Source organism: Vicugna pacos, chromosome 4 (assembly GCF_048564905.1).
Source record: "Vicugna pacos chromosome 4, VicPac4, whole genome shotgun sequence".
Taxonomy (NCBI): Eukaryota; Metazoa; Chordata; class Mammalia; order Artiodactyla; family Camelidae; genus Vicugna; species Vicugna pacos.
Window position 1 is genome coordinate 64,373,175 of NC_132990.1, and position 27,868 is coordinate 64,401,042.

The 27,868-nt window shown below is 42.1% G+C and overlaps 1 protein-coding gene across 3 annotated transcripts in view; it reads right to left on the minus strand.

The window, feature by feature from the left end:
* Window positions 1-27,868, minus strand: part of ASTN2 (astrotactin 2) — an 801,670-nt gene that overhangs the window by 536,811 nt on the left and 236,991 nt on the right. For 2 of the 3 annotated variants that reach the window (XM_031677473.2, XM_072960007.1), the window contains one exon: window positions 27,058-27,210. In XM_031677473.2, coding sequence (XP_031533333.2) covers window positions 27,058-27,210 — 153 coding nt within the window. Of the gene's footprint in view, window positions 1-6,958; window positions 7,108-27,057; window positions 27,211-27,868 lie in introns of those variants that run through there. The other variant, XM_031677480.2, reaches the window with a different exon arrangement.

Consider the following 27,868-nt stretch of genomic DNA (forward strand, 5'->3'; position numbering starts at 1 on the left):
AAAAATCTTAAATGGGGAACCAAATGCATGAACCATAAAAAAAATATATAGAGAGAGAACTTAACAAAAATGAAAAAAAAAATTACTCTTCTAGACTTCTCTGAGAAAACTAAAGACAGGCATAGAATGGGAGAATTGTCTGTAATACATCTATCTGACTTGTATCCAGAATATATAAAGACTCCTTATAATTCTATAAAAAGAAAGCAAAAAACTCAGATAAAAAATTGGCAAATTATAAACAACCCAATCCCAAAATGGGCAGAAGATCTAAACAAGCAATTTTCCAAGGAAGACATATAAATGATCAATAGGCACATGAAAAATGCTCAATATCACTAATTATCAGAGAAATGCAAATCAAAACTACAATGAGGTATCACCTCACACCAGTCAGAGTGGCCATCATTCAAAAGTCTATAAATGACAAATGCTGGAGAGGCTGTGGAAAAAAGGGAACCCTCCTACGCTGCTGGTGGGAATGCAGCCACTGTGGAAAACAGTATGGAGATTCCTCAAAAGAGTAGGAATAGACCTACCATATGACCCAGGAATCCCACTCCTGGGCATATATCTAAAAGGAACCCTACTTCAAAAAGACACTTGCACCACAATGTTCACAGCAGCACTATTTACAATAGCCAAGACATGGAAACAGCCCTAATGTCCATCAACAGATGCCTGGATAAAGAAGATGTGGTATATTTATACAATGGAATACTATTCAGCCATAAAACAACAACATAATGCCATTTATAGTAACATAGATGTCTCTGGAGAATGTCATTCTGAGTGAAGTAAGCCAGAAAGAGAAAGAAAAATACCATATGAGATCACTCATATGTGGAATCTAAAAAAAAAAAAAAAGAAGAACATAAATGGAAAACAGAAACAGACTCACAGATATAGAATACAAACTTGTGGTTGCCAAGGGGAAGGGGTGTGGGAAGGGATAGACTGGGAGTTCAAAATTTGTAGATACTGATAGGTGTATGCAGAATAGATAAACAAGACTATACTGTATATATAGGACTTATGAGCAAGAAAATTATACATATATATAGCACTGGGAAATATATACAAGATCTTGTGGTAGCTCACAGCGAAAAAAATGTGACAATGAATGTATATATGTCCATGTATAACAGAAAACTTGTGCTCTACACTGGAATTTGACACAACATTGTAAAATGACTATAACTCAATTAAAAATGTAAAAAAGAAGGTGAATAGATAAAATTAAGCATATCCATATAACGGAATACTATTCAGCATTAAAAGAAGAACTCCGATATATGCAAAAGAGATGAATCCAAGATCACTAAGTTGCAGGACCAATACTAGACACAAAGAATACGTACTGTATGATTCCATTTACATGAAATTCTAGAAAAGGCAAATCCATTGTACAGTGCCAAAAAGCAGATCTGTGGTTGCCTGATGCACTGGGTGGAAAGAAGGATGTGCCACAAACAGTGACAAGGAATCTTTTGGCAGTGCTTAAAATGTTTACTGTTGTATACACCTTTCAAAACTCACTGAACCATGTACTCAAAATGGATGCAGTTAGTTGTATGTGAAATATATCATAACTTGGTTGATTTTTACATTGCATATAAAAAATGTAAATAAAGCTTGAAAATAAGCTAGAGCAAAATTCAAATGTTGGTAGTATTTGGATGATGGGGTTACAGGAGATTTTTATTTTTCTGTTGACCTTTTAGGCACTTTACAAACTAGCTTTAATGACATGAATCATTTTAAACTAAATAAAATACAGTTTATGGCATTTATTAGATTAAGGTCAGCATCCTGTTCCAGTTAAATGTATGACTAAGATATGCTTTTTTGCCTATGACATATTGTTTCCAAATTAATACTCTTCTTGTTGGTCAGACTCAAGGACAAAGAGGTAATCCAAGAGGGATGAGTGTTCTCCCTTCTCTACATTTCAGGCATGAAACTGGAACAGAGGCAAGTCAATAATTTATCATAAATAGTGTTTTTAGCAGAATAATTCTTCCTGTAGCCATCTGAAGAACATTTATAATTTTTTTATTATTTAAATATAGTCAGTTTACAACGTTCTGTTAATTTCTGGTGTACAGCATAGTGATACAGTTATACATATACATACATATATTCCTTTTCATATTACTTTTCACTATGGGCTATTGCAAGGTATTGAATACAGTTCTCTGTGCTATACATTAGGATGTTTCTGTTTATCTATTTTATATATAGTGGTTAGTACCCACAAAACCTGAAATCCCGATTTATACTTCCATCCTCCCCCCTTTCACCCTGGTAGCCATAAATTTGCTTTCTATGCCTGTGACTCTCTCTTTGTTTTGTGAATAACTTCATTTGTATCATTTTTTAAGATTCCACATATAAGTGGTATCATCTGGTATTTTTCTTTCTTTTTCTGGCTTACTTCACTTAGTATGATGATCTCCAGGTCCATGTTGCTGCAAATGGCATTATTTTATTCTTTTTTATGATTGAGTACTATTCCATTGTGTGTATATATACACACACACATACACACACACACACACTCTCCACAACTTCTTTATTCAATCATATGTCGATGGACATTTAGGTGTTCATATCTTGGCTATTGTAAATAGTGCTGCGATGAACACTGGGGTGCATGTATCTTTTTGAATTAGAGTTTTCTCTAGATACATGCCCAGCAGTGGAATTGCTAGACCATATGGTAAGTCTATTTTTAGTTTTTTAGGGAATCACCATACCGCTTCCTATAATGGCTGCACCAAACTACATTCCCACCAATAGTGCAGGAGGGTTTCTCCATACCCTCTCCAGCATTTATCGTTTGTGGACTTTTGAATGATGGCTATTCTGACTAGTGTTAGATGATACCTCATTGTAGTTTTGATTTGCATTTCTCTGATAATTAGCAATATTGAGTATTTTTTCGTATGCTTATTGGCCATTTGTATGTCTTCAATGGAGAAAGGTTTGTTCAGCTCTTATGCCAATTTTTTGATTGGGTTGTTTGTTTTCTGAAGCCCTTTGATACACTGCATTAGCTCTAAATTGTTTTGTGTATTCAGAATTCATATGTATATATCAATATCTCTATCTCTATCTATCTATCAACCTACCTACCTATCTATATCTATATCTATATCTATATCTCCATCCATTATGGAAGAGCCAAAAATGACTGGATTTGGAGACAGGATACCTAGGTATCCTGATTCTTCATTCATTAATTCTGTTTTACTGTGGTGGTTTTAAACACAGCCTCCAAATTCTTTTGCATATGTCCCATTGAGAGGTAGGATCTCCTATCTCTGCATCTGGGTGGGTGTGTTACTGCTCTGACTAAAGGAGAACAGCAGAGAGGAGGCTGTATGTCCTGCAAGGCTCAGTTAGAAAAGGCCATGAAGTTTCACCTGATTCTCTCAGGAAGGTTGCACTGAGAGAGGCCAGTCACCATCCAAGAAGTGATCACCCAGAGATGACCACGTTGGAGAGGCCACTTGTAGCACTAGTCAGCAGCCCCAGCCCAGCCCCTAGCCAACAACGAGAATCGGCCTCCAGTCATGAAAATGATCATTTTGGATGTTCAGCCCAGCTGACTTTTCAGATAACCGCAGCTCCATCTCGCGTTTGACTGTAACCACATGAAAGACTCGAAACAAGAACCGCCTAGCCAAGTCCTTCCCAAATTCCTGACCCACAAAATTATGTGTAAAATAAAATGGTGGCTGTTTTTAGCTACAACATTTGGGGTCACTTATTATGCGCCAATAATACCTTTAACAGTGACTGTGGGTGAGTCATTTGACATCTTTAAACTCAAGTCTTACATCACGAATGGAATATCATCTACCCTTAGAACTGTTGCAAGGCTTAGAAGGATCTTGTGAATCTTGGAGTTCTGAGCAAATACCTGTAGTTTTATTTCATTTACTTATTTATGTTTACTCAACACATTTATTGCATATCTACTGGTAGGTTAGGGGTATAACTGTTAATAAGATATAGTCCCTCAGGTCAAGTAACTCAGATTTGGATGAAGGGGTCAAGAAACTAGGTGATGGAATGAAGCGTGGAAAGGCCGCTGCAGATGACAGTGCAGGAAGAGCGGGAACACAGGCAGGGCTTGCTCCTACTGTCCTGGGAGCAGCAGAGAGAACAGTTAGGATTCCAGATTAGATGTGCGGAGATGCAAGGAGGTGTGAGAACAGACGAAAGACCAGCACGTTAGGTAAACAGAGCATCTGCTTAGTTCAGTAGTAAATGAGTTGCAACTAAAAAAGGAATGTGGACTGCTGCACAGAGGAAGGGGGTTTCTTGTGACTTATGTCAATCTTGTTGAAAAGGGACACTTTTGTGGTATGACAGGCAGTTTAATAACTATCTTCCATGCACGTCTCAGCACACAAGAATAAAACAATAAATAAACAAACAAATAATCAAGAACAGCAGACTTGCATAATTGCTACCCTTAGCTTATCTTTGTCACTTTGAACAGGCAAAGTGGGAGATAAGGCTAAGGTTACGAGATTTCATGAGAAACTTCTCATTCTGCTCACTGCAAGGATGGAGAGTGGTGATGGTGGGAGGCAACGGTGGAAGCTTGGCTCCAAAATCTTTGCAAAGGCCCTCTTTCCAAGTCAGAGTTCCATAGGGGCAGACCTGACTCCCTTGGCCTCATGGTTGTTCCACAGCCAGAAGAGTTATTCCCTGATTGTCAGATGACCACGATCACACTCACAAAGCGCGTGCGTGCATGTGTGTGTGTGTAGGTCAGGGAGAATCCAGGTATCAGCCAAAAAAAAAAAAAATCATCTTCCTAATTTGTCATTTAAGTAGGTCCATTTAACAACCACATGTTGTAAGCAGAATAAGCAGAATGACGTATCATCAATGTGCAAGGCCCTGTGTCTAGGAGATGGCAGTAAAAGAACGATTCCCAGTCAGCTCTTGCGTCTCTATGCCCAGGGCTCTTCCCCTATACTTCTCGCAGACAATATGACAACTGAACACTTCAGAACGGTGACTAGTGGTGACAACAGTGAGGTTCTCAGAGCAATCGAGGCCTCAGGCAGGTGAAGAGAGACAAAGGGACCCTATCTGGAACAAGGAACCTCAGTTTCTCCTTCACTGGGAAAGAGCCATTCCTCTCTGTGACGGAGACAAGAAGGGCTCTTGCAAATGCCAAATTTAATGAGCTCAGATCCATGTGAAATGAACTCAATGCAATGTGCTATTTGCTCTCCTTCTTTTCTCTCTTGGAGAAGTTTACGATTTTGGACAGCTTAGGGAGAGGGAGAAAAAAGTAAAGTTAAAAAAAAAAGAGGAAGAAAAAGGAAAACCAAGCAGCTATAATACCCAGAGTTGTGCCAATACAGCTGTTTTAGGAAAGAGTGGGGGACTTTCTTGGGTAACAGGAAGAATTCTCCCAGACAGTCTCCAAATGCGGGCAGGGGCTTTTCCCCTCCCGTAGCTCTTGCTATGGAACCAGGCACACAGAGGGTGCTAGCGAGTGCTGGCTAGAAGGAACGAAGCAGGAGAGGCTGTTCTTATCAGGACCCCCCACCCCACCCCATGGTGTGATGCTGCAGATGCTTTGAAGAGATGATCTCCAGTTTAATCCTGTTTGCTGAGTTATTAGCCTTTTAATCTCAAACAGAAATACTCCACCATGCCCTGAGAGTCTGCTTGTTCCTTTCCCCCTGCTACCACTCCCCACCCAGCCCTCCCACATTTCCTTCCCTGTAGAGAACAACATCTTTTCAAAGCAGACGCCACACTCAGTCTTCCTTCAGACTTGGCAATCTCAGGGTGAACTCTGCATCCCTCGGGGTGTAAGGACCCCCGCCCCTCACAACCCTCCGTTGCCCCGCAAAGGTTTCTGCATATTATGACAGCAAGGCTGAATGCAGGTGAAATCCCTTTTTAAAAACACTGTCATGCAAAAAACACATTGTTTCCAACTTCCCTCCACCTCCTACAAGAGCACCAGGGCCAGGGAATTTCATTGTCATTCAAAAAGGGATTCAATGGCAAGTTTATATAGACACATTAGCTAAGACCTAAGATTTCTGGGTCCTCACCCTGATTCTATCAAAGTGGCCACAAGGCTTCAGGTCAGTCATTTAACTTCCCTATTTTCTTACAGGAGAAAAATAATATCTTCCCCATATATTGTGCAAAGCTACTATTCAGTTCAGAATAAGAAACTCTCACAGAATTCTTGATGAGCCTTCCCAAATCTGCCACTCGGCCAGTCTCCCCATCCTAGAAAAAAATGACCTCCAGTCATGCACTTAACTCAGACCAAAACATGGCAGCCATTGCCGCGCACTTTCTTTCTCTCCCAGAGAAGAGCCCATCCAACCTCTTTCTGTTCTTCTTGTCACTCGCAGGGAATTATTCACTATGGCCTTTTTGCAGGTCATCCAACACATTAACCTTGTTCTTGCTCCAGGGTGATGACACTGTTCTTTCCTTCCCTGGAATGTCCCTTCTCAACTTCATGAAGGCCTTTATTTAAATGACACCTCCTCAGAGAAGCCTTCCCTGACTACCCTATCTGAGGTACTATTTTTCTTTTACTCCCACACGCTCTACACCCTGCTTTATCTTCCTTCATAACATTTATTACTGAGATTATGCCATATCTTTGCTTATTGCCTCTTTCTCCTGTCAGAATAGACAGGAGACTAGGATCTCTGTCTTTCTGTCACCACATTCTGGACTTAGTCCAGTGCTGACATACAGCAGGTACTCAGTAAATATCTGTGGAGTGAACGAATAGGTGATGCACGTGAAAACATGTGGAAAAGTTCAAAGCTGCACAGCTGAAAGAAAAAGTATACATTATAGCTGTGCCTGCCCACTCCAAAGAGGAGAGGGTTTACACACGGGCTTGGAAATCTCTGGCAAACACGTATCCATTTCAGGAACAACTCACCTATTTGGTTATGTGAGGAACTGTCCGGGGAAATGAAGGAAATGAAAGAAATGCATTTCATTTCACTAGGCATAGCACGTTATTTCCCAAATTGCTCCAGATTTCACCGGAAGTGCCTTCCGGCTACGGGAACGTGAGTGCCAAGGCGTGGTGCAGCCAGGACAGGAAGCCGCTCCTGAGGACCAGCTGCGCTTGCGCTCTGGGGCGAAGGGAGAGCCGGAAGTGGCCCCCGGGGTCCCTGCCCTTCCCAGCTCCCCCCTCACCACACTCCCTCATCCATTGGTTCCAGAATTTTTCTCCCCTAGTCAATGGTAAAGCCTACCCTTACAAGCGCTAGAAGGAACACACAACTGGGCACTAGATTTGCACTCGCCTCCACCTTGCTGTGGGATTCTGAGAAAAGTAACCTCTTTGACTCTTTTTTAAACAATATTTTTAACAATTTTGTGTACTATTAAAAATAAGGACACTGATGCCTGCCTCACTTCTTGAGATAAGAAGCTTGTAACACAAATGAGGGGAGCCCACTGTGACATGTCTGTTGCCATGAATTTCCCAGAAGGTGGTGGAGCCTGACTTTAGAATCTTTTTCGGTGGGGAGATTTTGCCATGCGGATGGGAACAAGTAAATTGCACTGGAGCATGAAAAGGTAATTTCGTAACTCGACACAACTATTACTTCACATTAAAGGAAATTCATTGTATTCAAAGATTATGTAACGTTGAAATGCTGGACAATTACAAAATATTTTGGCTCCAGTGGGGTACGGGGGAGAGATGAAAAACCCTGAAATAGTAGAAGGTGGTAGCTCACAGGAAAATGTTACCATATCTGTTTGTGAATGACTGAAGACTCCACCTTCCCACACACGTTCTGAACACTTCCGGCAAAATGAGTCATCATGTTATGATAGCAAGTATTTGCTAAGCCTCTACTATATGCCTGTTTCTAGATCTGAACCATTTCTCAGCTCTGAAGCCACTGACTGAAAGTGAGCCTGGATACCCATAAGGAAGGCTGCAGCAGGAGAGCACGTGTGCATAGGAATGCTTCCTCCAGGCCGTCCTCAGGGGACTTAAGGCCATTTATTTGGGTAACCATAAACCCAGGTAAGAGGAATATCCAGATTGTTCAAAGACAGTTGAATGCATGTTGGCACTGATACCCAGGGAACCAAGGTATACTTAGAATGGAGGGTTACATGGACGGCTAGGTAACCAGTGGAGTCCTCACCTAGGTCTGTTTCACAGTGATGATCATTCCCCAAGTCCCCAAGTGCATAATCTACATGGACATATGCAGTAGTTGGCAGAGCCCTCCTCCCATTGTTTCCTTAATCTCTATGATAAACTATCATAGTGGGGAAGGCAAGTGGAGTCATCTGCATCTCCAGACAAAAGAGGAAAACAAAACCAACATCACATCCAGAGGATAATGGATGTGATAAGCGATACTCTTAAAGACTCTAAGGATGCAGGGATGGTGGTGTCCATCACGTCTCCATGTAATTCACCAACCCCGTCCCTTAAAAATTCAGATGGGATCCAGGAGGATGGCAGTGAGCTACGACAAACTCCAACAAATTGTAGCCTCAACCAAAGCTGTCAAATGTGGTGTCTATGCTACAGCCAATTAACAGAGCCTCGGGGATAGAGTCTGTAGCCAATGATCTGGAAAATAAGTTTTTTTCCCATCCCTCTCAAAGAAGGATTGGAAGCAGTTTCCATTCACATGGGGTGGGCACCAATACACATTTAGTCTTGTCCCACGGCTGTATTAACTGCCTAACCCTCTGTCATAACAGTCTGAAGGGACGTGGACCACCTGGACTTTTTGCAGAATATCACTTTGGCCCACTATGTTGATGTACTATGCTAATTGGACCAGAAGGACAGGAAAGGGGAAGTATATCCAAGAGCTTGGTGATGTATATGTACTCCAGAAAGTAAGAGATAAAGCCTATGAAGAAATGGGGGCTTGCCACACGAGTGAAGACATTAGGTTTCTGTGGTCTGTAGTATGCCATATATCTGCTCCAAAATAAAGAAGAAATGCCTGAATCTTATACTTTGGAACTCCAGAAAGGAAGCAGAATGCTTGGTAGGCCTCGCTGGGTTTTAAAGGCAGCATACTGAACACTTGGGGATACTGCCCTGACCCATTTTTCCAGTGGTATGGAAGGCTGCCAGCTCTGAGTAGGTCACAGAGCAGGAAAAGGATCTGCAATGGGTCAGGCTGTGCTACAAACAACCCTGCCATTTGCATTATGTGATCCAGTGGACCCTAGAGTATGAGAGTCATCCATGGTGGTAATAAATACTCTGTGGAGTTTATGGACAGGTTCCAATTAGGAGACTCATAATGTAGAGCCTCAACAAATATCAAGAAAAAACTATAATTTGCAAAGACACATGCATCCCAATGTTCATAGCAGCACTACTTACAATAGCTAAGACATGGAAACAACCTAAATGTCCATCAACAGATGAATGGATAAACAAGATGTGATATATTAACAGTGGAATATTACTCAGCCATAAAAAAGAATGAAATAATACCATCTGCAGCAACATGGATGGATCTAGAGATTACCATATTGAGTGAAGTAAGTCAAGAAAAGACAAGAGAGATAAATATTGTATGATATCACTTATATGTGGAATCTAAAAAAAATTGATACAAATTCTATTTACCAACCAAAAACAGATTCATGGACATAGAAAACAAACTGTGGTTATCAAAGGGGAAAGGGCAGGGAGGGATAAATTAGGGGTTGGAGATTAACAGACACACATTATACTATACATAAAATAGATAAACAAGGACCTACTGATAGCACAGGGAAGTATATTCAGTTTCTTGTAATAGCATATAATGGAAAAGAATCTGAAAAGAAAATGTATGTATATAAATACGTATGTATATATATAACTGAATCACTTTGTTGTACATGTGCAACTAACATTGTATATCAAGTACACTTCAGTTAAAAGGTTAAAAAAAATAATGTGGCCCCTTAGGCTTCTGGAATAAGACCATGTCAACTGCAGCACAAGCTATGCATTTGTGGAGGGGAGGGTGGGGAGTTCCTGGTATGTTACCAGCCTCTATCAAGAGCCCAGGAAGCCAGCACTGCCCATTAGGAGCTGGATTCTATCAGATCCACCAAGTCATGTAGGAGAGGTGGCATAAGATGGAAATGGCCCATCCAGAATCAAGCCTAAGCAGGTTGAGAGGGCACAGGTGAACTACACAAGTAGATGGCCCAGATCTCATGTCGTCCACCACTGGCTCCTTTCACTCACCTTACACTATGTAAGTGGCAGGGATGAGGGGAAGGTGTAGCAGGGGTGGGAGGCTAAGCTGATTTCACAAAGAGGTATTGGCTCCGTATATAGATAAGCCAAAATAGACCACTTGTGCACAAAGGATAGACTTCAAAGGGTACACCTGGCCATTCACTTTGTGGTAAAAGAGAGGTGGTTCAAAGTAAGAAATAAGTGGATGTATGACTTGACTGGTTGTCAGGGGCCTTGGCAGAGAAAGACAGGAAGGTCCTCTCCCTTTGCTTGTTCAACACCAACTTAAACAAAAGCCTTTGAGAAGTCAGTGAGGCATCCCTGGCTGTGGTCATCAATGGGTGGTGGGTTTATTGAGAAGAAGGCAAACTGAGAAGACTGTGGAACTTATCTCTTCACTTTTAGAGGTTCAGACACATGCCATAGCTCAGCAATCTACATTAAACCTGTCCCAGCTCCCTGGAGCCTACTTGCAAGGCTTTTAGCCCTCAGCCTCCTTGAAGCTCACTTTGACTACCCCATGCAGACGTGCAGAGCACCAAAAAAAGAGACCACGTAGTAACAGAAAGCCCCAAAAGGGGCTGTAATCAGAGACCTGCAGGGTCCCTCTGGCCTTCAGATTCCAGGACAAGGGAGTGAAGGATGGGAACACTTTCCCAGTGCAGTGGTTTTCTCACTTAATTATGCATCAGAATCACCTAGAAAGCTGTTGCAACACTGATTGCTGGACTCCACCCCAGAGTGCAGGGTCTGGGAATTTGCATTTTTCAAGTTCTCCAAGGATGCTTACACTGCCTGTTCAGAAACCACCCTTTGAGAGTCACTGTCCCACAGCAATGGTGACTCAGAGGTCAACCTTGTGGGCACCATTCGCCTACGCTTTAGCAACCAGTTTCAGTGAAGGAGGCCGTGTGTGTAGTTGTTAAAGAGCCTAGGATTTGGGCTTCGACTGATTTAGGTTCAAATCCAGACTCTGACACTGACCAGTTATGTGAGCTGCGGCAAGAGGATTTTACCTTGTGAGCCTCAGTTTTCCCATCTATAAAATGGTATACATGAAAATATCAACCTTCACACTCATAGGGATATGATGAAGATTTAATTAATAATAACGAAAAACTAGGCACGGTGCTTGGCACATAGTTAGCCCTTTGTAACTAAAGATACAATGTCAACAGGTGATGCTAGTGTTTTGTAAACTGTAAAGTGCCGGCCAAATGTAAGAGATTGCATTCTACTGACATTCACCCTGTATTCTTCAATTCAAATTTTCATCTTCTAGGACTCAGAGAGGTAACAACATTAGAAGGAAAGCAAAGTGAAGAGACTTCTTAATGGGGGCTGTAACTCCTCCTTCCCCAACCCTCCCCACCTCCAAGGTCAGCTTGTTTAAATTGAGACTTGAACTTCCCTGGGAATCAGTTTCATATTCTTCTTACCCACAGTGCCCGATGAGGGTGAGGAGTCATATTGTCACTACAACACATCTGTCTATGCTTTTGTGGCTGATGGGAGTCACAACAGTTAGCACAATTCCTGGCACCTAACACCTGCACAAACAATGTTTGTTGAAATTGAATTAAATGTACATAAATTAAGGAGACAGGATTTAGGGTCTAGTTCTGTCTCTGGATCAAAGTGTAGTCTTGGGTAAGCTACTCCTCTCATTCCAAGCCTCTGTTTCTCACTTGTCAATAAGGAGACTTCCCAGACCTCTTCCTCCAGCTGAAGGTTACAGTTATAGAGTAGGAAACAGATCTGAACTGGCTGGGAGTCAGTAAAGCAGGGTTGGGGGTTCAGATCTGTCAGTAATTCATGGTGGAGAAGTCACTTCCCCTCTCTGTGCCTCAGTTTTCTCATCTATACCATGAAATGATTTCTAAGTACCCATCTCCCATTCCACAGTCCTGAATTTCTAGAATATTTTATTTTAGATCTCCTTAGGGTTCAAGGTCAAGGCATTTAAGCAGTGGTTGATGTGATGGAGAGAGTGTTTCCTTTCATCCTGAAGCGGCCATGTTTTACCAGAGGCTCTAGGATCTTTCTGGATGACATCTCCCATAATAATGCACAGTAATAATGATCATTAATATTGCATGCAATCATTAAGTAGCATCGTATTACTCTCAATTCAGATGGTATCTTTTAGCGGAGAGTCTGCTGATGCTTTAGCAAGACAAATGAAGGCAAAAAAAGGATTGCTATTTGAGACAGTCACTTAAATCTTCCCTGCTTGCAGTTTCAAACATAAGAGAGGTGGCATATGGAAGACAGCATTGGATTTGGCTTTAAAAGCTGTGGCGTTAGTGCCAGGTTCTTTTACTTTCTAGGTGTGTGACTGTAAGAAAGTGCCTCAGCCTCTCTGGGCCTCTGTCTCCTCATTTGTGAGTGCTTTTCTGCTCACATCACACGGTTGTTGCAAAGATCACCTAAGATAATGGATGTGAAAATTTGTTATAAACTGTTAAGCTCTCTGCAAACACAAGGCATTGCCATTACAGTAATAAAAAGCAAATGGCACATGAATATTTCACAAGCATGGACCGGGACAGAGTATTTGTAAAGTATTCCCATCTAATGGGGTTTTATAAGTACACACACCCTCTCCTTATTACGAACTTTCTAATAATCTCTTTCCACATCTTATCTTCAAATCCCCTTTGTCTCTCCCATCATTTCTTATTATTATCTCCTTTCTTTCATAGCTATTTATTACTGAACTCTGCGTCCCATTTGGAGAGACAGTTAGAAAAATACACACATACATATTTTGTACAGGGAGATAAACAAAATGAAGCCAGGACACTTCAATTCTAAACTAAGATATTAAAAAATATACATCTTCTTTGTGGGTCTGTCAGAGCTGTTCATATTAGCAATACTTAGTCTGAAATTAGGTTTAACAACCCCATCCCCATATGTAGCTTCAAATCTGTTCACATGTGGTATTAATGTGAAGCAGAAAGAAATGAAACAGGCTCAGGTGCAATTTTTTTCTTTTTTCTTTCCCCCTCAGGAAAAAAAAAGTGTAAGAGTTTTACAAAGCCTTTTGGAGTCTCTCTCGACTAAAAAGGAAATCCTTTTGCCATTAACTGATCCTGCAGAGAGAGCTCGCTAGCTGCAAGATCATGATGAGGGTAAGCATTAATTAAATCTAACTGCGAGAGAATAATTATGTACACATATCTGTCAGGGCAAGTTGTCACTATCCAGTAACAAAGTTGGATTCAAACTCCATCAGCAGAACTGTCAGGCGGCTGTTAAAAGAATATAAATGTGTCCCAAAGGGATAATTTCATTTAAGGGGGGGAAAAATTGGATTGCAAAGGATTAATGAGGCGAGGGGTTTGTGTTTTCAACTGGATGTAAAATGCAAACTGAGTAAGTCATGATATCATCATTTAACCTTAATGTTTAGCTGCCTTTGGATTTCTAACACGTGGTGAGGACAATTAGACCTTGTACATCAAACCCATATTTTCCATCATGAAATGAAATTAAAGGATAGATTTTTTTTTAAGTTCAACTCTGCAAAAGTTTACAACAAAATCATAAAATCTAATTTACACAGATGGCATATTCTTAATAATAATTAGGCAAGAAAATTAATGCAAATCCCACTAGGGTGATTAGGGGATTCAAAAAGGGTCCTTTTGCGGGGGGAGGGGTTGATTTTACTTCTGCCAAATTTCAGTCTAACCTCTGAGGTCTGTGTCTGTGCAAAGGCCCTGCACAGGTGATGTGAAATCAAGTCTTGGAGGTAGGTGCTGCAAAGAGGCACAGCTACAATGTGGGAGAAAGGGCATCAGTGTTGGAAGCAGACAGATCTAAGTTGACATCCAGGCTTCACAGCTGACTCAACCACGGGAGCTTGGGCAACTTATTTCATGCCTTTGAAGATCCATTTCTTTTTACAGAATAAAGGTTAAAGAAAGATGGTGACAAGAATACACTTGAAAGCGTGTGGAGCAGTGACTGGCACAAAACAGGTAGCCAATTATTGTTGTTTCCTACCAGATGTATGTCCCAAAGTAGGAAACTGGATAAAAATAAACTGCAGCCTCAGGATCTGCTCCTCCTGGGCTATCATCTTGGCTAGGAGAGCCATGGACAGTGATGGTTTCTAGCCAAGGCAAGGAAAAGGAAGCCTGGCAGGTTTCACCTCATGCTTGGTGGACAACTGTGATGGTCAAGACCAAGGTCATTGTCTCCAGTGCACTGAAAACAACGTGTAATCATTGTACTTGAATGCTTTCTTGCTTGATTGATAGTCTGCCTATTTCTTCCTACGTACCTTGAGTCCCACAGGGGTGGAGCCCTCGTCTATTTGGTTTTCAATTGAAGTCTCAGGACCATCATGTCTCACATTTGGTAGGTATTCAGTTGAAAGAATGAATGAATGACAGTGAGGTTGGAGGTCCTGGGCTGGATAATAGCAGAAGGAGCTAGAATCCAAGAAACAGGAGTCAGCAGCAGTATCTCTAGAGAGTAGTTTGGAAGAGTCTCATGCTATGACAGGAATGATGCCATAAGGATGGTGTGACTCGTCTGGCAGTGCTGGGACCAAAGAAGTCAACCTTAGTCAGAATGAGGCCAGAGTCTATCAGAGATCCTATAGCCATGCTGGGATGCTGTAATTATCAGTGTATTTACCTACTCTTGGGTTCTCAAGATCTTGGAGTTACTTCCATGCAGTCCTGCCTGTAAGTGGAACAATTTCTTCAAGATCCTTTTCCATCTTGGAATCTATGAAGGTTGCTACTAATGTCCTACTAAGGGGATCATACTGAGCAACCACTTTGGGAAGATAACCAGGCTGACACTGACACAGAACGTGATCGGACACTACAGCTATTCCCCACCCACCTTCACAACTAGACCACACATAGGTAATCGAGGGAAAGATCTTTCTAATTTCAGAAGACATCTTGACAAAATGGACTATTTCTTTAGCTTGAAGGAAAAATATGAGGAATATGGATTGAAACAATATACTTCTTTTTTTTTTACACTCATTTAGATTTACTACTATTGTTTAAGAATTTAGGAATGCTTATAGTAACTTGAATCCCACTTCATTTGCAGATTCAATCCCTTCTTGCTGAAGCACATCTCTTTCAGCAGTTCATTCATCAGATCTCAGAGTGGTAAAATCTCTCAATCTTTGCTTATCTCAAAATGTTTTTATTTTGCCCTCAGTTTTGTTTTTTGTTTGTTTGTTCTTTTATTGAAGTATAGAACATTAATTTATAATGTTGCAGGTGTACAGCAAAGTGATTCATATATATGCATATACATACATACATATATTTTTAAATTATTTTCCATTATGTTATCACAAGAGATTGATTATAGTTCCCTGTGCCATACAGTAGGTCCTTGTTATTTATCTATTTTACATACAGTGGTGTGAATCTACTACTACTTTATCTTGACAGTGACTATTTTTCTGGAAGAGTTCTCCTTCAACCATAACATCCCCCTATACCCTCTCCCCACCCAAAAAAAAACCAAAACCAAAACAAAATCAGTGCAAATATATTGCTATTCCCTACTCCTACCCCTAATTGACAGAAATGTCTTTAAGAGGCATAAAAATGAATCCACATTTAGCCGCAAATGCTGCAAAGAGTTATCACTGAAAATAAAATAAAATTTCAGGAAACTGGGCCAAAGCAAGAACATTCAGGTCATAAGATGTCAAGACCCATAAAGAGAATTTCTTACTTTTTAAGAAAAGTCTTTAAACTCTAATTCTTAGGGGTAGAATTTTATGTATGTTCATTTTATTGTACTTTTAATAGTATAGTTCAACTTATCCATATTATAAGTAGTATTTTGCTTACTTGATCTAATAGGAAGATTTCTATAAAGAATCTCCCACTTCGATTAGGTATTGACCAACTACTCATTTTACTTCTCTCAATTTATCCTTTATCTGTTTTGAGGTTGTGTTGTTTGCATATGTAAGTAGAGATTTCATTTGTCTCTGGGTGAACCACTCCTTTTATGATTCATTAATGACCATCTTTACCCCTAAGGAGTTTTTGTTTTTTCTTGTTGTAAAGTGTGTTTTCCCATATATTTATACTTTTCTCCAAGCTTTCATTTGAACAGTAGTTCCCGAGTATTAGATTGTTCCTTCACTGTCAAACTTTCTATGTCTTTATGTTTGGGGAAGATCTTTGGTAAGCAGCAAATAGGTAGATTTTGTTTAACATAATCTAGCTCTGAATTTTAATATGCAAATTAACTTATGATTGCTGATGCCTGGGGGCTTTTTTCTACCAAGTTATCTCTCATTTCTTCCTTGCTCCTGCTTTCTTTTTACTTTTATCCCATCCCATCCCACTGCCCACCTGGAGTCAGCATGACAGCTGCTAAACTCAAAGCCTGGGTGTTTGCGTTTCCTCCTCATTCTGCACACCTGAGGAGTTGCCTTTCTTCATTTTGGAGATAAATTTATGTTTTTTTAAGGTACATTTCACCCACTCTGCATGTGTGTGTATGTGCATATGCGCGCGCATGTGTGGGTAAGGAGCAGGAAGGAGGCCCCGCCAGCTTCATGTGCTGTGCTGTTGGAAGCTTTCGACTCTCCTTGCTAGCTTTCTTCCCATATACAAATGGGAGCTTCTATCATAAAAATCATTTTTGTTTTTAAAAGCATGTATTCTAGAATTGGGACTTTTCCCCCCAAAATGTTGAAGTCCAATGCATAAATCTAGAACAGGAACATGATGAAAAAGCCCTGCTTATGCAGTGATATCCCTCCCCCCAACTCTGTTCGTCCCCAGAGCACCTATTTGGAGCACAGCTTGAAAACTCCTGTCATGCACTCTACCCCGTTGGCTCTTTCTGTTTCACCATGTCTTTCTCAGATATGGGGAAACACAAAGCCTTCTCTTTGTAATCTTCTAAGTGATTTACTCATTTGATTACAGCTGAATTAGACAAGCTGCCAGTTTCTAACTATATGTTTTGTCCAAATTCCCCAACAGTTGATCCATATGTACGTAACTTGGCCTACACACTTTTATATGTTCAAATAGCAGGAAACAAGGACAATTTTGTAAGTCAGAGAACTGGGAATTCCATTCCTGGGTCTGCTAGTTTCTCTCTGTGCCATGGATGAGGTCTCCCCTCCACCACTTTCCACATCCACAAGCAAGTTGGATCAGATGAACTTGAGATTTCACATCCCCCTCTGGTGGACTAAGAGAACATAAGGAATTATTTCCCCTCACCCGTGCCTGGGAGCCTGGGGCAACAATGGCTCTGGGATATTAAGAATCTGCCTAAAATTACACAGCAGTTAGATCCTCATGAGTGGTTAGACCTAGGATTCCCAGAGTCCTAATCTGAGGTTCTACCTTATACCAGGGGTTGTGGGCCATATCTGGCCCACTGCCTGTTTTTGTCTGGACCAGGAGTTCAAGAATGGCTTTTACATCTTTATGTAGTTAAAAAAAAAAATCCAAAGAAGAATATATTAAGATGTGAAAATGATATGAAATTCACATTTTAGTGTCATAAATAAATTCCATTCTTCTCATTAGTCGAGCTTCATTACAAAACGTGGTACGTCATTATTACTGTATTCTAAATTTCATCCATAAAAATTGGTGAAACAAATTCTCTCATCGTTCAAGTGCCTACACACTACCTTCAAGTTTGCCTCTTGGTCAGAAAGGCCTGAAAGATTTTCTGTCTGGCCCTCTACTGAAAAGTTTTACTGCTCCTGCACTGGACCATAGGCCGTTTTAAGAATGGAGCCTGGATGCAAATCTACTGCCCTTCCATATACCACCAGCCAGGCTGTATACTGTACATAGCACAGGGAACTATATTCAGTATCATGCAGTAACTTATGGTGAAAACGAATATGAAAACGTATTTATGTGTGTTCAAAAAAACATATAATGGCTTGAGATCAAAAGTCTTTAGCACTGTTAAAGAGCGGCAAAGTAGCAGAGGTTAAAGAAAGGTAATCTTTAGATCAGCTATAAAAGGATTAGAATCAGGGACCTGGTCCTCCCATGACCAGCTGTACCACGATATAATGTTTCCTTCATATGTCTGAGTCTCAATTTTTCCATCAGCAAATTAGAAATAATTAGCTGGGATTCTGAGGATCAGCCCAATCTTTAACATAAGATAGAGGCTTAGTAAAATATCAATACTTGCAGGTTGCAAAAACCATCCAAATATTTTGTCCCTGTTTCCTGTAAGAGATGAACTTCGTTTCGCTACCCCTTGTAGCTAAATTGGCCTCACAATTTGCTTTTGAGTAACTGAATGAAGTTCAAAGGATGATGTGTGTCTTCTGAGCTTAAGCATCAAAAGGCCTTGCAGAGCCTGCTCATGCTGGTTTTGGAACCCTCCACCATGTGAACCAGTCTCGGAGAGCGGGCTGACCGAAGTACACGACTGAGGTCAGCTGAGCCTGCCCCACCCAGGCCAGAAGAACTGCCCAGCTGAGGCCAGGCCAAATGCTTGACTTGAATTAACAGCCACGTAAGTGGTTTCTGTGTAAGTCCCAAAGTTTCAGGGTGTGTATTAGGCTACAACTCTAACTGACATGGAATTGTACCATTGTGATGAAAGAAATATCTTAGACTGGTGTCCCCAGGCCCCACCAGACCTGGTCCAGAGCCTTCTATTAAGGCTGTTTACAGCTGCCTCTCCACCCACCAGGCCAGATGGGATTGACTGAGAGCCCCTTGACATATTTCAGACAGATAAGGAAAACTGTCTGGAGGAGACACATACTTTTAGGAATGCAAACTTCTCTGAAAGACACAGCAGGGAAGATTTATGGAGGCCGCTGTGTGCTCTGACTACCAGTCAGCTCTCCGGGCCTCAGTCCATCATAACCTAGGGGATCACTGGACTGTGGTGGGACTGGCCCTGGCAGCACCTCTTGGAAGGGGCCTGTGGTCAAGAAAAGGAAACCCAGAGCCCTAAGGAAAAGGCTGCCTCTTCAAATCTGCATGTTAGTCCCTGTCTGTGAAAGTGCCAAGACTGATTCCAGGATGCTGCTAGTCTATAGAGTGTTTTAAAGGGGCGTTTCCGTGAGCATTCTAGCACCTCCTCGCAGGAGCCCTGAGGAGCAAGACTGGCAGGTATTACCACCCTCGAGGTGCTGTGGAAGGAACCCCAGGGAGATTAAGCATTTTCCCTAAAGACTTACTGCACTTAAGATCTGGGATGCAAACCGGAGTTTTCTACTCCAAGTGCTGGACTTTTCTCCAAAAAAACAGTGCTTCTCCATCAGATTTATATGTAAAGACCATTTGAGTTGGAGGAGACCTGTGGAAATCATCGAGCCCATCACCTTTGCTTTCCATATTAACAACAACAAAGATTTATTAGGTACTTACTATGGTCAGTGTGGCCTGCTGAGCACTTCACATACATTGAGTCTAATCCTCCCAGCCTCCCTATGAGGTGGCCAGTTGTATGATTTTCAGATTAGGTAATGGCAATTTAGCACAGTAAGTTATTTCCCAAAGTTGAGCAAGTGGGAGGCAGAACTGTGGAACCACGTCTGCGTACTCTAGAACCTAAGCTTGTTTCTGGCTTCTTAGATGGGGACATGGAGGCTTGGAGAGTTGAAAGTCTTGTCCAAGGTCATGCAGCCCATTTGATTAACTGACCTTAATTCATCAAGCGTTAATTGAGCATCTGCTATTTGTCAGGACTAGTCTAGTCAGTGGAAGTGGAGGCATGATCTGGACACAGTCATTGTGCTTTAGGAGATCAATTAAGGGAGAAGAGAAGTGGTCATAAACCACTCTCGTCAAAGGTAATAAATGACAAGCATCACAAGGAAGATAGAGAAGAGGTTATCAAAGTTTGGAGGAAATATGCATGGCTTTCATTTGGGAAAAATTTAGAAAGACTTCATGGAGAAATTGGTTTTAAGGTTTTGTTTAGAAGAAAGAGCAAGGTTTTGGCATGTGGCAATGGAGATGGGGAGGAAAATCAAGCAGAAGAAATGTCACAGAGGTAGAGACAAGAGGTTATTTCATCATCAATTTAGGGCTAGACTCCAGGTAGCTGGAGTCTACCCATTCTTCTTTCTATTTCTGTAACTCAAGCTGAATGTCATTCTGATTATGCAGTTTCAAAACTTCCTTTGGCAGAAGGGGGACTGAGCTCCACCCAAAACTCCTTGGTAGGAAGGGGAAGCTGTTAAGGGGGCTCAGGGGCTGGGGAACAAAGATGGGAACCAAAGAAATAAAGACTGATCCTGTTGGCTGCCTTTTCAATATTTAAGCATAGCAACAATCCAATGAGGCAAATAATTTAAAGCCATAATATTTCTGAATATTTTTCCAACTAAGTGAATAATCCATAGCTACTTACTAATAAATATATACATACATACATACATACACACACACACACATATATACATACACACACATAAGCCTGTATTCTGATGACAGTGTCCCACCATAAAGAGCACTTTGGGGCTTAACTATCAGGGAACATACAGAAGCCAGAATGTGCCTCTCCTCCCAGTGTGGGGACACAGCTAGAGATCATGGGAGTTGAATCCAGGGCCTGGCTCCAATGGTAGATATCTGCCCACTTCACCAGCATCTGATTTGTTCTGTTTTCCCCAGATATTCCCACAATGCCCTGCACAGTGTCACTCACAGGCACCTTTGCATATTTTCTTTCTTCTACCAGCAGTGCTTTCTCAATCTCTCTTCTTGGTTGACACCAATGCATTCTTCAAGGGTTACCTCCTCTGGGAAGCCTTTTTAAATTATTCTCCCAGTTTTGTAAACACTCCAGGCCAGCTCATGCCACCTTTCTATCTATGTATTCCTTGTAGCACAAATGTCTGATCTCCTGCTTCATTCACTAAATGACAAAGTGCTGGTTGGCAGAGATCTGAGTGGCACAACCCAAAAACGTATGACATAGCAAAAAAAAAAGTTGGGTGAGTGCCTTAAAAAAGGCACAGAACACTGGACAATGACATAACCACTAAGTTTGCCACTCCTAAAGTCACAGCACTGGCTCCCTGTGGCCAGAGGGAGCTTGCAGGGGCAGTTCCGACACTTCATTAGCTAAGAAAGAGAGAGATACTTCACTATCCAGAAACATGTAGCTCCTGACCACCTTCACAGCAGCACTGATGATACAGAAATCTGCCAATCCAAGGGAAGCTACAACCACCTCCTTCCAGTATCTAGACTAAGCTGATACAATTTCAGAGCTCAAAGATCTTGACCAGGATGCTAAGACTAAAACTCTAGTCATCTGGGGACTGAAATGCAGGCTCAGTCTGGGCTGAATTCACAGTTCGACAATCTACTAGCTGAGTACAGTTGTGCAAGTCACTGAAACTATCCAAGGTTGGATTTCCTCTTTTGTAGAATGGGCATCATTATAGTCCTTACCTTGTGGGATTGGGGGGCTTTTAAATAAAAATATGTGATGAGTATAGTACTTAGAACATACTAAATGTTCAATAAATGCTAGTTGCACCGTATCTATGAGGCTCCTAACTATCTCCTTTTATTCATCCATGCATCCATGCATCCACGCATTCATCCATCCATTTATATATTCTCCCATTCAGATATTTGCTCTTCTGTGACAATTCTGTTAGGCATCTGGGCTGCAGAGACATAAATCAGTGTCCTTTCCATCATGGCGCTGTCAAAGTTGAGGGAAACAGATGTGTCCTGTACTGAGGGCTGTGATAGAAAGCAAATGCCCACACAAAGGGGTGGCTCACTCAGCAGGGGTTAGGGCTGAGGGTGTGCTGGGGGTGGGGTCTTCACAGAGAAGATTTTGAAACTGGAATGTGAAAAATAAGTAGCAATTTGCTGCCTGGAGAAGAGAGTGGGAGAAAGAGGGTGGCTTTCAGGTAGAACATGACCAGTACACAGACTTGGAAACCAAGGCATGTTGGGGAAGGAAAAATAGCCAGTGTGCTGAAGGCTGCAGAATACAGAGGCTCGGGGCGTGTGGGGAGCCAGAGGTAGGCTGCAGCCCAGCCTAGGAAGGAGCCTGGTGTAGCATGCTATGGCAAATTTTTAATTCTTTTAAACAGTGTGTCCTTCATCCTCTATACTCTTGCCTCTAAAACTGGGAAACTGTATCCCTAATGGCATATTGAGAAATATAATGATATTGACATCATCACTGTCATGATAATGATGTTGACAAATACAAACATAATAATAAAACAGAAGTGATGATAGTGAATAGAAAATAGTAAAACACACATGTTCAATGTGCACCTTTTGCCTGGCTCTGTGCTCAGTGCTTTACAGTCATTTTCTCACTTGAATCCATGGAAACCCACTGAAGGTGGTACCTTACTATCCTAGTATAATCAGCTTAAGTCTGGTTCTTCTTCCTGTGACATCAACATTACCTAAAGACTTGAAAAAAATGTTTCATAATTTAACTGACAAATAATACAATCTAAACTAAAAGAAACCTGTACATATTATAAAATCGAGTGGCATGGATTTTCTTTTAGGTGGAACCTGGAATTCAGAGATCATAACTGATGACTTGTGAGCACAGCTGCTGGCCCCTTGGAGGTGTGTTGATTCTCATTCGCCCTTAGGAATATTTCACTGGGAAAGCTTCAGAAGCCCCCAAAGCAAGTGACAGAGTATCAGGAAAATGTTCTAGGCAGGAGAGTGACATGGCCTGATGTAGTGTGTTTTCAAAAGATCACTCCACCCACCAGGGTAGAAGATGGATTTGTGGATGAGGAAGCTGTCACAGGAATCTGGGTGAGGGATGATGAAACCTCAACTAACTCAGAGGCAACGGCCCGGGGAGGAGGGGATGGATTTGTGAGTCCCTGGAGGCCAAGTGTGCAGGACCCTGATGCCAATGATAAAATTAGCTGCTCTTGATTGAGGGTCAACCATGTGCCAGAAACTGGACTAAGCATTTTGCAGGTATTATCTCACAACTCACGTGTGACTTTGGCATTATTAGCACTTTTTAACAGATGAGAAAACTGAGGCTAAAAACCCTGTTAGCCAATGGTGGAATTAAATATCAAAGTCCCACCTTGAAACCACTGTGTAGACTGCATGAACCTCAGTAGGCCCTTCCTCACATCCACAGAATTTTCCTCTGCTTTATTTGATTGCCAGCACCTCCTTTTCACTGCCTGTAGACCCTGGGGAGTGACTACCCAACAGTCGCCTTACAAAACCTGGTTGCAGGCCTGAGGACAGCATCAGAAACCACATCACCATCCTCTGTCGACCGGAGGACGACGCACTTCAGCATCTGCCAGGCCACTCAGGAGGAAGCCCTAACGACAGAACCACATTGGAGCTGCTTTTCACCATGTGTGCTGTTCCATGACACTGGTTCTCTGCTATCCATCCATCTGCTGGGAACCACTGAGCACCATGGGCTGGGAGCGGAGCCTAACGAAGCAGAGAGAGGCCAGGTGCTCCCACTCTAGGCCAGAAGGCCTAAGGCCACTTTAGTGGCAAGGGGAAGAAACAGACAGTGGAAGACTGGGGATTTTGGCCATCGTATCTGGGATTTCTGCTGGTCAGTGCAAGCCAATGGAGCTCTTCCAAAACTGTGTTTCTATAGATGCTTCTGTTCTGCAAGATGTTAATACATGTTATAAGGGGAATAAGAGTCTGTGGTCAAGATGGTTTTACAGATCATGTGCTAAACAAATCTGCCCAGTGTTCTGTACTGCAGGACTTCCCAGAGTCTTTAATAGATTAAGACACAAGTGGGATTTTCCAAGAGCAAGAGGGAGCGTGCAGAATTTCCAAAACTTTTATTGACCATGGAGGTCTTTTGTCCAAGAAAATCTTGAGGATCTGGAGTGGAAAGTGTATGAGTTAAGAAGTTCAGGACTGCCACATATGATCTTTACTCTCTCTTGAAAAATCTTATCCAATAGTGGCAGCAAAATCCTGAGCACAATGTTATTAAGCCATTCTGAAAATTGCTTTAACAGCATCCACTTGAGCACGTTTAATGTGCTACCCATCAGTGAGTCCATCTCTAGGGGAAATAGGAGATCTTCCCTGGAGATCCGTACCAGGAGGTTTTGCTTTATCCTGGATCCCTTTTACACCATCAGTTTGAAAGTTATAAAAAGGAGCAATTTTCAATGATCTTTGAGGTTAATGCACTCATTTATTCAATAAATATTTATTAAGCACTTTCTGTGTATTAGGTTTATGAACATGAAGCTTATATTTTAGAGAGAAGAACAGTAAACAAGCAAACAAGTGAAACTGATTTTAGACCCTAACATGAGGGATGGAGGAGAGTGATGGTTATGTAACAGACAGGAGCAGGTTCGGGATGGGAAGGAGTCAAAGTTTGGGTACCCATATTTGGGTAGTCACAGACAAGGACGCTGAGGAGCTGATGTGTGAGTTAACAGCTGAAAGATGAGAAGGGGCCAGGCAGGAGAACAGGTGGGGGGCAAAAAGAGACAGAGGGAGAAGAAACAGCAAGTTCTTAGAGTCTAAACTGGGGACTCATTTGCAGGGTTCATAGAACACGTACGAAAAGTCATTGTGTCTGGAGCACAAAGAAATGCCAAGTGAGGGAAGAGGGCAGGAGCAGATCCAGATGGAACAGGATCTACACGCCATGGCAAGGAGTTTGGATTGTGTTCTAAAGGTAACAGGAAACCACTGAATGATTTTAAGCAGAAGAGTGATCTTATCTGGTTTATATTTCTATAAATATGACTCTAGCTTGCTTTTTGAAGAATCTCAAGGAGGGCATGGTCACAAGCAGGAGGTGAGAGGTGGCAGTGGTCATAATGATGACACAGAAAGGGGGAACAAATTTGAAATACATTTAAAAAGGAATTTCTTCCTGCATTAGTTCTCTCAGGCCCCACCTGAATTGTAAATTAAAATAACTGGATATCCAATCATAGTCTAAGTCAAATAAGAGAGCTCATTAATAATCTAATTCTGCAATTCTACTGTAAGAGGGGACAACGGACCCCAAAGTGAAGGCTAAGTTTTAAGAAAAATAAATAAATAAATTTCACATGGTATTGTTCATAATGGTGAAATAATTAGAAACAGCCCAAATTCCTAACAGCAGGGGCCGTGTTAGAGACAGTTATGGTGCATAAAATAGATTGTTTTCAGAAGAATTTATTGACATAAAAATGTTTAGGATATGACATGAAGGAAAGTGATGCAGATTGGTAGTGAGGAGGGGGAGGTTATGGACTTGGATCAAGAGTATTTTGGGGGGCTGGATTTGTAGAGAGGATGTGGGAAGGAGATTCTTGGTGAATAGTGGAAGGACAGAGACAGACAGTTCAAGCTGAGTGGAATTACAAGCGACCCTGAATGCCCAACCCATAACAAATATAAGATAGCATTTATTCAGTTCCTAATACATCAGCTAAGCAATCCAAGGTAGCCTACATCCATCATTTCATCAGATCCTTACAGCAATCCTCTGATGTAGGGATTGGCATCCCCATTCTACAGAAGAGGAAACTGAGGCTCAGAGATATCCAATGACTCTTCCAAAGCTAAGCAAGTTGAAACTGACTGGGCTGGGATTAGCACCCAGACCTTGCGTATCTGAAAACAACTAGTCTTTATCATTACACAACGTTTCAAGCTGGGGTTTACTACATGAGTTCCAAAAACAAACTCCATCATCAACTTCTGCCTCCATTTATGACCTCAGCTTAATGTGTAGATCTTGGTTTTTCACTGGATACAGCAATTCGAACATTAAGACAGACATTATCTCTTCAAATAGCAAGTGTCTACTTGTGTGCAGACACTGATTTAGACCCAGAAATGCAAAGATGACTCAAATAATAAGACAATTCCTGCCTTCAAAGAACTCTCTGTCTAGCTAAGGACAGAGCCAGCAAAAGCAAATGATACTACACAAAAATGAAGTCAGTGCTTAACACATGGTAAAGATACGGGAGAATTCAGAGTGCGCTGTGACTGTGACAATGTCTTCACCAACATACGCCATGCAAGTTGAATTTGGAAAGACAGGAAAGACTTCACTAGTATAGAATATAATGGTTTAGTAAAAAAGTTTGGGACTCTGACTGTTTAGTTCCTCCTGGCTCTGCTACTTACTAGGGCATCCCTTTGGGCAGCTCTCTGTGCCCCAGAGACATCATCTGTGAAATGGGTGCTATCACTGTACCTGTTTCACAGGGTTCCTGCGGATCCAATGAGGTAAGACACGTATAGTGCTTAGCCTGCTGCCTGGAGTGAGTAAGTATTAAATGACAATGACTGCTCATAGGGGTTTTCCTGCAGAGAAAAGGGCATGAAAAAGAACATGGAAGTGGGGACACATGGACTTGGAAGAGCAGCAGAGAGATCGGAGCTCTGCAGTGGCCTGAAATGCCATTTTCATAAGCACAGACACTTCTGAAGACACTGAACAACCACTGAAGCTACAGGAGAAGGGGAGTGACAGAATCAGAACCAAGTTATATGAACTAGAGACGTAGGAACCAAGAGGAAGAGGCACCTGCTGGAGACTACTGAGTGAACTGAAGGACAAACAGACAAGATTCGGAAATCGATGGCAATGATGAGGGGTTTCGTCCCAGATACAAAGTCATACAAAAGGCCAGAGAAGCAGTAGATGATGATGATGACGATGATGATGACGATTTGGATGAATTATCAGGGAGACAGGGGCATTGGTTCTGAGCACAGGGAAGCAAGGGAAGAGGGCACAGCTCTTCCTGGCACCTTCAGAACCTGGGCACAGCAGCTGACACCCTGGCCAGAGGCGCTGGGAGGACCTACCTCGGGACCTGCTTCTTCTCTTCCTCCTCCCTGCCGAGGCGCTGCGTGGTGCTGGCTGCAGCCGACCGATCTCGATGGGCGTGTTGGCACGGAAACTCTCCTTGAACTTCTGCATCAGGGACTCCACTGGCTCCTGCGTCACCTCGGCTGCCGCTACAGGGTGGGCAATGGGGCTAAGGTTAGGGCTTGGCCCACCCTCAGTCCCTGGAGGACTGGGCCTGGCCCCCCTGAGTGTCTGGAGCTCCCTCCCTGACCCAGCAATGATGCAGAAGCCACCGGGACTAGTCAAGATGTACTTGCTGGCTTATGCATTTATTTCCTTAGCACCTAGAATGTACTCAAGGGCACTGCCCCATGCCCTTGAAATATGATGTTGGAAGTTAGACACAATCCTTGATTCAAGGAATCCATAGCTTGGTAGGATACATATCCAGGCATTTCCAACACTGTACAATACTTCTGTGACAGGAGAGTACAGAATACTAGAGGAGCCACAAGGAGGGTCATCTCACCCACCCTGGGAGTCAAGGCAGGCTTCCTGGAGTAGGCAACACCTACCTACACTGAGCCTTTAAACATGAGTAGGAATCAGCAAAGGAGACAGGATCAGGGTAGAGCTGCCAAAAAGATTTGGAATGAGAGTGTCCTGGGTGGAAGGAGAGGCATATGCAAAGATCTGAAGCCAGAGAGAACATGGTGCTTGAGCAGCTAGCTGTTAAGGCGTTCACTCTGGCTGCAGCAGAGCATGTAAAGAGCAATTGAGGCTGCAGAGGTCAGAGCATCTCGTAAGCAACCTTGAGGAGTTTGGATT